This window comes from Mus musculus, chromosome 11 (genome assembly GCF_000001635.26).
Source record: "Mus musculus strain C57BL/6J chromosome 11, GRCm38.p6 C57BL/6J".
NCBI classification, from domain to species: Eukaryota; Metazoa; Chordata; class Mammalia; order Rodentia; family Muridae; genus Mus; species Mus musculus.
The window spans coordinates 75696953-75709475 of record NC_000077.6 but is presented as its reverse complement, the minus strand read 5'-3'; the positions used below and the strand labels follow the sequence as shown (position 1 = coordinate 75709475).

The 12523-nt window shown below is 43.2% G+C and overlaps 1 protein-coding gene across 5 annotated transcripts in view; it reads right to left on the bottom strand.

The window, feature by feature from the left end:
- Positions 1-1047: 1047 nt before the first annotated feature.
- Positions 1048-12523, bottom strand: part of Crk (v-crk avian sarcoma virus CT10 oncogene homolog) — a 29235-nt gene continuing 17759 nt past the window's right edge. For 3 of the 5 annotated variants that reach the window (NM_133656.5, NM_001277219.1, NM_001277221.1), the window contains one exon: positions 1048-6110. In NM_133656.5, coding sequence (NP_598417.2) covers positions 5973-6110 — 138 coding nt within the window. In that variant the 3' untranslated portion in view covers positions 1048-5972. Of the gene's footprint in view, positions 6111-8281; positions 8932-12523 lie in introns of those variants that run through there. The other 2 variants (XM_006532125.3, XM_006532124.3) reach the window with 1 other exon arrangement.

Below are 12523 nucleotides of genomic sequence, written 5' to 3'. Positions count from 1 at the left end.
TAATCCTCACCTGATATTTTCATAATTGTTCTTTTGTTTTGTTTTTTTTTAATTTTTATTTATTATTATATGTAAGTACACTGTAGCTGTCTTCAGACACACCAGAAGAGGGAGTCAGATCTTGTTACGGATGGTTGTGAGCCACCATGTGGTTGCTGGGATTTGAACTCTGGACCTTCGGAAGAGCAGTCGGGTACTCTTACCCACTGAGCCATCTCACCAGCCCTTGTTTTGTTTTTCGAGACAGGGTTTCTCTGTGTAGCCTTGGCTGTCCTGGAACTCACTCTGTAGACTAGGCTGGCCTCGAACTCAGAAATCTGCCTGCCTCTGGCTCCCAAGTGCTGGGATTAAAGGAGTGCACCACCACTGCCCAGCTCATAATTGTTCTTATTGTATGTAGTTTATTGATGTTAGAGAAAGACCCTTTTATTGGACTAAAAGGGGGAGATGTTGGGAGAATCTTTTTTTTTGGTTTTGGTTTTGGTTTTTTCAAGACAGGGTTTCTCTGTATAGCCCTGGATGTCCTGGAACTCACTTTGTAGACCAGGCTGGCCTCGAACTCAGAAATCCGCCTGCCTCTGCCTCCCGAGTGCTGGGATTAAAGGCGTGTGCCACCACACCCGGCCGGGAGAATCTTTTCTTAAGATGTTTCTATCCTTCCTTACCTAAGGCGTTTTCTGATTTTTTTGTTGTTGTTGTTTTGTTTTGTTTTGTCTTTTTTTTTTTTTTTTTTTTTTTTGGTTTTTTGAGACAGAGTTTCTCGGTATAGCCTTGTATGTACTGGAGCTCACTTTGTAGACCAGGCTGGCCTCAAACTCAGAAATCCGCCTGCCTCTGCCTCCCGAGTGCTGGGATTAAAGGAGTGTGCCACCACGCCCGGCAGTGTCCTGATTGGTTTAATAAAGAGCTGAACAGCTAATAGCTAGGCAGGAAGGGATAGGTGGGACTTCCAGGGAGAGAGAGAGGAACTCTGGGAAGGAGTCAGATGCAGAGGGAGGAATGGGTGCTGGCGACTGAAGAAGAGGTAACAAGCCACATGACAGAGTGTAGGTTAGTATCAACGGGTTTATTAGGTTATACAAGCTATAGGGAACAAGCCAGCTAAAGCCACACTTTTACTATCAGTAACAGGTCTCCGTGTTAATATCCAAGAGCTGGCACGTCTGAGAGTCATGATATAATTTTCCATATAGTGTTTTAGAACAAAGTATGCTGGACATACCCCTGATGCTTTGAGGAATGGGACTCAGCCTTTTTGAATGTGGCTAAAGCTAAAAACTAAAAAAATGAGACAAGCAAGTAAAGACTCCCTATATGTATAATACGATATGGAGTGACTGGATTACCCTCCCCTCTGTGAGAGAAAAACACACAAAGGGCTGGGAAGCACTCACCCGCTCGAAAACTATGAAGAGCATTTTGTGTGACTATGAAGGACCATGTAAGTAAATGTGGCTGAACCTAGTCTGAACTTCCAGAGGACCAAGGACACTAGAGAAGCAGCTGAGGTGCTCTTGTATCTCCAGCACACCTGTGGTGGCTTGAATAGGAATGGCCCCATAGACTCTTGTGTTTAGAAGCTTGGCCCATAGAGCGTGACACTATTAGAAGGTATGGCCTTGCTGGATGAAGTGTGCCACTGTGGAGGTTGCCTTTAGGGTCTCAGATTCTCAAGGTATCTGAAGTGGAGTAGTCTGCTTCCTTGCAGCCTGCAGATCAAGATGTAGACCTCTCAGCTGCTTCTCCAGCACCATGTCTAACTGCATGAATCAGGCCAGTAACAGACTAAGCCTCTTAAACTGTAAGACAGCCTCAATGAAATATTTTCCAAGAGTTGCTGTGGTCCTGGTGTCTCTTTACAGCAATAGAAACCCTAAGACAACTTCATATGAGGAAAACATTCAACACTTCTACGGTTTTGTGTTGCTGGGGACTGAAGCCAAAGCCATGATTGTTAGTGTTGGGTATCTACTTTTCCTTTGAGGCCCATTGCTAGTCCTCAGCAACAGCTGACTCCTGGGTGCCAAGCACTCTGGTAGGCTATGAAAATGTAAAAACTGAAAAATTACTCATGTTGTTAGTTGAGCTAAACCATCACAAAAATGGTATGTAAGCAGCATAGGATGCTGGTGGCGCACACCTTTTATCCCAGTGCTCAGGAGGAAGAGGCGGGTGGATATCTGTGAGTTCGAGGCCAACCTGGTCTACAGAGCAAGTTCCAGGACAATCTGAGCTACACTTGTGGGGCTGGGGGAGTACTATTTGAAAGGAGCACCATGAAGGTAAATGGGTTTGAGAACATCTCTAAGGGTATGTGAATGTGTGGACAGGGAGCTGGACCATGAGGAAGACTGAAGGAGACTGTCCAGGGCGGGATGAGCGATTGACCCTAGCTCACTTTCATTATAGCATGCGTGGTAGCTCCTGCAGCTCCCACCATCCGCTCTGGGCCTCTTCCCACCCCTCCTATGCAGGCACCCCTCCCTCCAGATGAAGTTCCCTGAGCGAGACATGGGCTGTATGAACACTGAGACTTTGTAAAGGAACCCGACATTCAACATAGTAAAGCGGTGGACAGTTTATTTTATTGTCAGAAGCTGGAAAACACTTTCCACCTTGCTGTTAATTTTGCATATGCTAAAGCGGGATCCCCTGGAGGCGGCATTTTCCCTTAGCTCTGCACTAAACAGGCCTACATCTGTGGCAGCCTCCAGGAGGCTGAGGCTGAGTCTAAGGCAGAGTATCATATAGGCAATAATAGGTAAAATTTGTCTGTTAGGTATTTAGTATACAGGAGTCTTGCTAAGTTGCCTAAGCTGACCTTGAACTCCTGGGTTCAAGGAATCCCATGGCTTCAGAAGTCCTGGAATTATCAGCACAGGCCACCATACCTTGAAACTTGAGCCACAGCTCCAATACTGGAGTGAGTAGTGTCAATGTGGAGTGCACTGCACTCTGGGGACGGGTGGTATGGACACACAGAAACGCATCATCTCTGCTGCTGTTCCTCCCCTAGGACTTTCCCTGAGCAATTGCTACTTACATTAAAAAGGAGAAATGAATGGCGTATCCACAGCAGCATTCTCACAACAGAGAATGCAGTCTCAAGTTTGCAGAGTTCCCTATCACACTGCCATCTTACACTCACAGAGACCCATTTCCAGGCAAGTCTGGTGTTCTCTGTTCACAATGTGCTTCCTTTATATTCCATATATATGATTTTCATGTTTCCTAACAGTAGTGTCATACTTTCTAGAGATCTTATAGCATACCCACCATGTAACAGTTTACGTAACTACTAATGAACAGCTGAGACACATACCTTCTATTCCTTAAAAACACAAAAACTCACTTTTGTGAAAAATATTTCAAGATTACTTTCTCAAAAGATCACCAAGCCAAACATTTGGCCATACTTTTATTTACTACATATACTATAAACATATACAATACATGCTACAAAAAAAAAAACATTTTTAAAATTTAACTGTCAAGAAAGTGAATAGTGTTATAATACAATGGCACATGTTCATATTTTATTTCAAATTGGTTTGCTTATCACCCATTTCAAACCATTAATAGTGAAATGTTACTTGTGGAAAATTAAAATTATCTATTTGCATTATTAATAAACATTTTCAACAAATTAATAAGAATTAACCATGTCAAATATTAGTATCCAAAAATGGGCTCTTGCAGAAGTGATTATATAAAACATAGCAGCCAATTTCAGTTTACTTTGCTCTGTGACAATGTACATACGCATCTGACTAGGATTATAGCACTTGCTATTTTTGGAAGATATTTGTAAGAAGTCCTTTGATCTCTTGAGGTCCAATAACTGCTACACCCAGCCAAATCCAACCAAACAGTTCACGTAATGGCTCTGAATAACTAATCACTGAGGAGTTCGTAGGCTTCACGGAGAGCTGCAGATCCCATTCCCACCACATATAGTGAAGAGACAATACAAGCCAGCATCAAAGGCAAAAGAAAATACCAGCATTCAAATCAGTTGTGACGATGATTTTCTAAGAAGTGTTTTCGATGCCATAATTTCAGGAACAGATTCTTTTTTGTTTTTGTTTTTGTTTTTGAAACAAGGTCTCACTTTCTAACTCCTGACTGTTCTGGAAGTAGCTCTGTAGACCAGGTTGGTCTTGAACTCAGAGATCCACTTGCCTTTGTCTCCCAAGGGCTAGGACTAAAGACATTCACCATCACACAAGGCTTAGGGAAACAGGATTGACTGTGCATTTGGATTTACACAATCTATGCTAACTGAAAAGTGAAACAAGCAGTCAGGTGCAGTAAGTCACGTGCTACAAACCTGTCCATTCAGTATCACTGACCACCTATTATGAGCTCAGAACTGGGCCAACATCTCTAAAGTTGAGTATTACTGTTTTTATCAAGCTACAGTGAGGTAAAAAATGTATTAAATTAGCATCAACTCATTAAATCTGCCTGTGGTAATGTATGCCAACTGGCGTCCCTGGGCCATACAACACGCTTCTGCACTCTGCTCATTCTTTCGTACAAAATCTCTACACACGTGCTCAGCAATGTGCTAGTCACTTCAGTCACATGATTTGGTATATGTTCAATGAATGCAAATTCATCATATTAATCTACACAAGACAACTAAGAAGGTAAATTATTTTTCTAAAATGAGGTTCAAAGCAAAGTATAAGGTGTTTCTATTGGTCACCTACACCAGAGACCAGCAAGTGCCTTTATCACCTGAAAGTCTCATGTTACAGTCTAAAGAAACCCTATAATTTGTGGCCTCAGAGGCCTAGTCTCTGGAGCATCTGACCTCGTATAAATCATTCTCTACTTTAAAGGGTTGTAAACTAAATCTGGACAAAGGAGAACCCAAATGAAGGCAATTTATAGTGTAATATACTTCACCAACTATTAAACCATGTAAAATGATACATAAGTAATTTACGACTGGAATAGTTTTCAAAGTATCAATCCTACCCAAATGCATAGAATTCTAACCTGCCTTTTATACAACTTGCACATGATGCAGAGGGCAAAGTTTGGCCCTTGATACCTTCTATAGGATACAGTAAGTGATTGGTCCTTCCACTCCAAGTAGAATCTGAGAACTTTGAGCATCCCATTAGGATACTAGCAATCAGGAAAAATGGCCCTGCCAGATCTGTCCCATCAGTAAGGTGAGTCTTGAGCTGTGGTAGCAGTGTGAACCTACGATGCCCCCTTGGGGGAAGGCAGAGAGCTGGGAGTTTATCCACTGAGTGAATCCAATACTGGCTTAAAGCTATGCACTGAATAAAGTGCTCTGTACATCCTGCTTCTCATCTGGAATGAAGATATACATTATCCTAAGAATCAAGCCACTTATAGGTACAGGGGAGGAGAGTAACAAGGAAAGAATCCAAGAAAAATCCAAGGAAGACAAATGCCTCTAGTAGTGTTCTCAGAATCCTCAGGATTTGAAATGTCAGAATGAGTCATACAATGGTCATGGTCCATAAATGCAAATGCAACCCCACTGGGTAATATTCACACAGTGCATGATTACGTCATGGGAGTGGGGAACAGTCTGCTGCCACTTGACAGTATGGATTCAGGATGAAAACAGAACCTCTGAAGAAATCAGGGTCAGCAGTGAGTAACATTCTTTTCCTGCCCATCAGCTTTCCACAGGTTGATCTGTTTTGCCCAAAAGAAAGGAGGCAATGTATTTACGTCTTCTCATACAGGCACGGCAACTACCACCTAAAACTGCCAACTCAGAAGTTAACCACATAAGCCCTCCGGTTTCGTACCCTGAATATGGTAAATACAAGTGAGAATGGAGTAGTTCAGTCTTAAAAAAGATCCCAGGTAACAGAATGCTTATATAAACTAGACTGCTTTGACACCTGTAAGAAAATTGTATAGATGGCAATTGGGGGGAAACAGATTGTTCCATCTGTCAGCAAACTGTCGAGCTATACTCAGCTGAAGTCCTCATCGGGATTCTGTTGATCCAGCAGACGGACATGTGTGAATGGGAAGTGACCTCGTTTGCCATTACACTCCCCTTCCCACTGACCACTCACATTAATCTTCGTAACCTTTACCAGCTCACCGACCTGCAGGACGAGAATAAGGAGAGTACTTTATTTCCAGTTAAGAATGCAAGGTGAAAATCTCCATTCTCTGTTAGGCACACCCTGCCCACGTGATTGCTCTAGGGCTGATGTTATAGAAATGGCTACTCACTACCTCCCCAGCCCCAGCCACCAGACTGGTTAACTTGTGGTTAATGCAGGCAAAAAGAAGGAGTGGTGTTAGCAATGAAGAAAGACACTGAGAATACAGAAAGTAAGAAGGACCCTAGAAGATGATACTCTCTGCAAACCTCAGCATGTCTAGATGAGCTAATAGTCTCCTCTGTTCTACGATCCTCAGCCGCCCCCACCACACCCCACATCATCTGACTTAGGGGATTCAAAGCCTAGCCCTCCTTGGCAGATGTGGCAGCACGCCTGGCCCTATCCTAGGACAACTCTCTCTCATGCACACTGTGGCTGCGGCTGCTGGCTCAGCAAAAGGCGACCACAGCAAGCATGCTGCATTCGGACCCTACTGTGTCTCAGCAAAGGCCAAGCATCTAAGAGAAGGTACAGGCCACAACTCCAAATCCTCCCAGCTCCCCATAAATGTTACCTCTCTCATATCTAGTAGCTGACTTGCTTTTCCTTAAACTGGCACATATTTATTACCCAACTAGGGACAAAGGGAAAAAAATCCACTAACTACTATAGCTATTACCAGCCAACTATATCACTGCTTCCACTTATAAAATGTTCCTTGTGAAATCAAATATAGTTTTAACAAGATATAACTCTGTCCTGCCACAAATCTAAGACAAGCTCAGTATGACAAATGAATTCACGGAGGCAAAAGACTGAACAATAATTCAAAACACAACAAAAAGATCCTGACTAAAAAGCAAGATGACTGGGACTAGACAGATGGCTCAGTGGTTAAGAGTATTGACTGCTCTTTCAGGGGCTTGAGTTCAATTCCCAGCAACCACATGGTGGCTCACAACCATCTGTCATGGGATCTGATGCCCTTTTCTGGTGCATCTGAAGACAGCTACAGTGTACTTATGTATAATAATAAATAAATCTTAAAAAAACAAAAAACAAAAAAGCAAGATGACCACTCCTTATCACTTGAGTTTTACACAGAACCCTTCATGTGTTTTGAGTGTATTCTATAGATCTTAATTTCTAATTCTCACAATAAATCTCCAGGATAACAATTTGATTTTATAGAAAAAGTGGAGGATTAGGACAATTATGATCTTTACCCAGCGTACGACTTAAACTCAGAATTACCTGACACCAAAACTCACGGTGCTATTAGATGGGGAACTTTGAAGCTCAGCCGTAGGAGGCTTCAGGAATTCTCAAGAATCTCTCTAGTAGTCACTGGTCAATGCCTACTCATGGGAAGGCCAGGGATGATCTATAGAACCAGTCTGATCTCAGTAACAGGGAAAATTCTTGCTTACTGGTCAGTCTGTAATTTCCCCAAGGAAAAACCTGAAAACCACAAAGGACTGATGTGGTGGTTTAGATAACAGAAAAACAAAGCGGACCAGAGGGGAGTAATGGAAATAAAGAGTAAGATACAGAGGATGAAAAAAAGTTAGCAGCTCCAACTACCAGTGCCACGAGGGCCAGGGCCACCTAGGCAAAGGCAGGAGAGGCCTGCAGACCCACAGAATCTAGTCGACCACCGCACCCAGGCCTGGACACTCTGGCATTCACTCAGCTCATCTTAACATCCAAGGCTGCTGACTGTGGGGACCACAGATTGTTACATAGTCCTCAAGGACCCAAGACATCAAAGTGAAATGTTACTTGCTAATGAAAGTAATCTAAGGCTGGGGTGCAGCTCCCCGATATGGAATGCACATGGCATATACACGGCCCTTGACAAAGGACACAGGGAACATTCTGAAGAGTTGGAAATAAATACCTTGAGTTTCGTGATTATCATACCCATACCTGTAAATGCACTGGGCCACACCTGTTAAGTTTTATAAGTTAACAAATAAGTTTACACCTCAGTAATAGGGGGATGGGCTCAGTCAACATACTACTTAGCTCTTCCTAGGTCTTATATCAGCCCACCTGTCATCAGGCCTTTTCTCCTTTAAAGAAAATGGGGCCAAAGGCTACTAGAATTGGGTGCATCATACAGCAAACCTTTGGACAAATCAAAGACATCTTTTCTCTCCCTTTTCTTTTATTCTTGTTATGTGTGTGTGTGTGTGTGATTTTGATTTACTGTATTGTGAGGCAGGGTTTCCTTAATATGTAGTTCTGGCTAGCCCCAATTTCATAGAAAGCTATCTGTGTCTACCACCCAAATACTGGGATGAAAGGTGTTTGCTAAGCCTGGCCTTATAGCCATCTTTAAGATATAGATTCTCAAGGTGGTGGCATAAACCTTTAATCTCAGCGAGCTGGTGGCATGTAGATCTGAGTTTGACGCCAGGAAGGTCTACAGAGTGAGTTCTAGAAAAGTCAGGGCCACTACAGAGAGAAACCCTCTCAGAAAGAAAAATACATATATATAATTCTCCTGGTTCTATGCTATAAAGGAGACTCAAAAAGAACGGTATCCTTTTTTTTTAAATTTTTTTTTTAAAGATTTATTTTGTAAGTACACTGTAGCTGTCTTCAGAAACACCAGCAGAGGGAGTCAGATGTCATTACAGATGGTTGTGAGCCACCATGTGGTTGCTGGGATTTGAACTCAGGGCCTTCGGAAGAGCAGTCAATGCTCTTAACCGCTGAGCCATCTGTCCAGCCCAAGAAGAACAGTATCTTAAATATAAAATTTGCTTTTTAAACTCGTAAGTCCTTAGTAGAGAGATCAAACCATCAGGAGCTAGAAGAAAAAGATGAAAAAAAGATGAAATGACTGTAATTTTTACATGGACCTATGAGAACATGTAAGCAGTCAGCTGGGCAAATAAAACTCCCTAAGGTGGCCTTCATCTACAAACTCTTAAAATTAATAACCCTTTGTGCCTCACAGGGTTGCCCTCTTGAAATGTTCAAAGTTCTCGGGGGCTCTTGAAGTCAAGGACAAAAGCCAAAGAGAATGTAACTAACCTTAAAAGAGCAGAGCTGTCACTGAAGCCCCACGAGACAGGTTTTCCAACAGTTTGGGGGGAAAAGGGCAACTGTTAATGCCGGGGCATTAAGACCAGTCCTTGCTGTTTGAGAAAGCCAGAGCTATGTATGTACTTTCTCCTGTTAGACATCAACTCACTACAGCCTGGTTTTAAAGGGAGGTCCAACACTCAACACTTCCTTTCGTCTAGCTTTCTGACCTGATGTAGGCTGACTTTGCACTCACATAGCTGAGGATGAACTGGGACCCCTCAATGCTGGGGTTGCACATGTGCACCACCTTATTCATCTTGTCCTATTTTATTTCAGTCTGTTTGAAACTGGCTGGCTGGCCTGGAATTCACTACATAGGGCTGCCCTCAACTCAGAGATCCTCCTGCTTCTGCTCCCGACAAGTGCTGGGATGCAGGCCTGTGCTATAAGGCAGTAGAACAAAAGTATCTGCCCCAGCAGTGCTACAAAGCTTTTGTTTTTCTTTCTTGAGGTTTGTCTCACTATTGATTCTCAGAGGTCCTGGCACTTGCTTTGTTGATGGGCTAATCTGAAGATTATCCTCCTTTATCATCTGTCTGCTGGGTGCTGATATTATAGATATAAACCATAACGAATAGTAAAAAGACAAGACCTGTTTCTCTGTGTAGTCCTGGGTATTCCGGAACTTGCTTTGTAGACCAGGCTAGTCTTAAACTCAAGAGATCCTCCTGCCTCTGCCTCCCCACTCTTGGAGCGAAGGGATTAAAGACATGCACCATCCCTGCTTAAATATTACAATCTTAAAATACCTTTGTATCTTCCTTTGAATATAGAGATTACAACAGTTAATTATTACACTACTCATTTCCTATTTTATTTTGGGTTTTTGAGACAGGGTTTCTTTGTGTAGTCCTGGTTGTCCTGAAACTCACTCTGTAGACCACACTGGCCTTTAATTCATGTACATCAGTCTACCTCTGCCACCTGAGTGCTGGGACTAAAGGCATGCATCACCATGCCCTACTTATTTATTTAGCCCTACTTAATTTATTTTTATGTGCATTGATGTTTTGCCTGCATTTGTGTCTTTGTGAGGGTGTTGGTTGCACTGGAACTAGAGTTACAGACAGTTGTGAGCTGCCATGTGGGTCTTGGGAATTAAATTGGGTCCTCTAGAAGGGCAGTCAATGCTCTTAACTGCTGAGCCATCTCTCTGCCCTTCATTTCAAATTTTAAATTAGTATAAGTAGTATAAGAGTCAGTTGGGGTATATGGTCTAACATCTTTTTTGGTTTTTTGGGTTTTTTTTCGAGACAGGGTTTCTCTGTGTAGCCCTGGCTGTCCTGGAACTCACTTTGTAGACCAAGCTGGCCTCAAACTCAGAAATCTGCCCGCCTCTGCCTCCCGAGTGCTGGGACTAAAGGCGTGTGCCACCACCGCAAGTTGAGTAAAGAGACTACAAGGCCAGCCCAGGCTACAGTAAGATCCTATTCTCAACATTAACCATAAAAATAAAACCTCCACCTCCCAAATGCTGGAGTAACGGGTTGTACCACCACAAGTTTGGATTACTGTTTTCCTGAGATAGTCTTGCTATATAGTTCTAGCTGCCTTGGTACTAAGCTATATATGATTCTAAACTAGCCTTGGCCTCACCGTAATCCTCCTCAGGTTCACAAGCATTGACTTTATGGGTCACTTCAGCTTTCTTCTGTTTCCTCCTTTCTCTGGAGGACAGGGTAAAGAAGGAAAAGGAGTGAAACAGGGTCTTGCTGTGTAACTTAGACTGGCCTTTGATGTTGCAGCTTCCCTGGTGTTACAGCTCCAACATCCTTTTACCAGTTTGTTGCTCCATCTGGCCCTCTCATCCTCCCTATAGATCCGGCAACATCCTCAGGAGCAAGCCTAAGTATGAAGCATCAAGCCATCGATAAAAGGGACTAAATAGGGTTGCTGGCTCCCAGGAAACCAAGTCAACTGGCATGTTTTCCAGCTCTGTACTGCTACCGAAGTCAACTATGAGCCTAGTGAAGACATTATCAAACCCAGAATGAACCAGGAACAAAGCAATACCAAGCTCTCCTCCCCAGGAAGTTTTAGCAATAATGAAAGATAAACTGGAACGCAAATGGCATTAAGTTCTAAAATTCACCAAACAGGAGGCAATCAGGGAGCTGTGTAAGCGCCTTTGTGGGCATAGCCCCAGGGACTGCTTTCCTAGGTTTTGTCCCTATTACTTAACAGGAAAGACAGCAACTATGTCAGCTTCCCTTCTGATCCAGATCTGCAAGACTCCAGTGAGCTCAGAGCAGGAAGTGCACACCTGCACAGGCACAGAAAGCCAGGGGAAGGGAACAAGGGACAGGAAACAATGCCCTAGTGTGTTCGTGCCCCAGAGCCCAGAGGTTCAGAGCAGGCGTTTTCCTGTCCTAAGTCTTGATGTATCTTTTAAATGAGTTCTTCATATTTACTCTCTGTGCATATACACCACAGCACACACATGTAGAGTCTGGTTTGTCTTCCTACCATGGGGATGGAACTCTCCAGGCTTTGATGGCAAGTATCCTTACCTGCAGTCATTTCACCAGGCCAGCAATATTTTTGAGACAGTGTTTCTCACTGAGCCCTTGGTATGGTTCTGCATGGTCTGGCTGTCCCGTGAATCCCAGGGATTCTGTGTCTGCCTCATCTGGTGCTAGAATTAAAGGCACGTGCTGGGGGCTGGAGAGCTGGCTCAGCGGTTAAGAGCACTGACTGCTCTTCCAGAGGTCCTGAGTTCAAATCCCAGCAACCACATGGTGGCTCACAACCATCCTTAATGAGATCTGAAGACAGCTACAGTGTACTTACATATAATAAATAAATAAAATCTTTAAAAAAAAAGAAAAAAAGAAAAAGGCACGTGCTGTTGCTCCTCCCTTTCTATGTGGGTGCCAGGGACCCAAACTCAGGTAAAGTCTTTGTGTGGCAAGACATCTCAGGCCTGTTCAAATATTTTTTGACATAACAAAGGCAAAAAATATTTCAAGATTTGTCTGAGGGAGAAGTTAAGGAAACTACAGCATTCTTCGGCAGCAATCAGCAAACTACTGCTTCTGGATCCAATCTAGTTTGCTGTTAGGTAAAGAGTCTGCTTGTCACTGTGTGTCTATGTGCCTGCCGCAGACATCAGAGGCACACTCTGTGGAGTCAGTCATCTCCATCTTGTTCTGCAGGGGTTCGAGGGCTACATGGTCTCTACTCATAAACATCCTACTCTGCCGCTGTAACCAAGGGCAGTTGTAAACAAGACAATAAGTGGACCGTAGCAAGTTCCAATAAAGCTAGCGAGATGGTATGAGAACTTGTTTCAAAATCTTTTAAGACTTGAG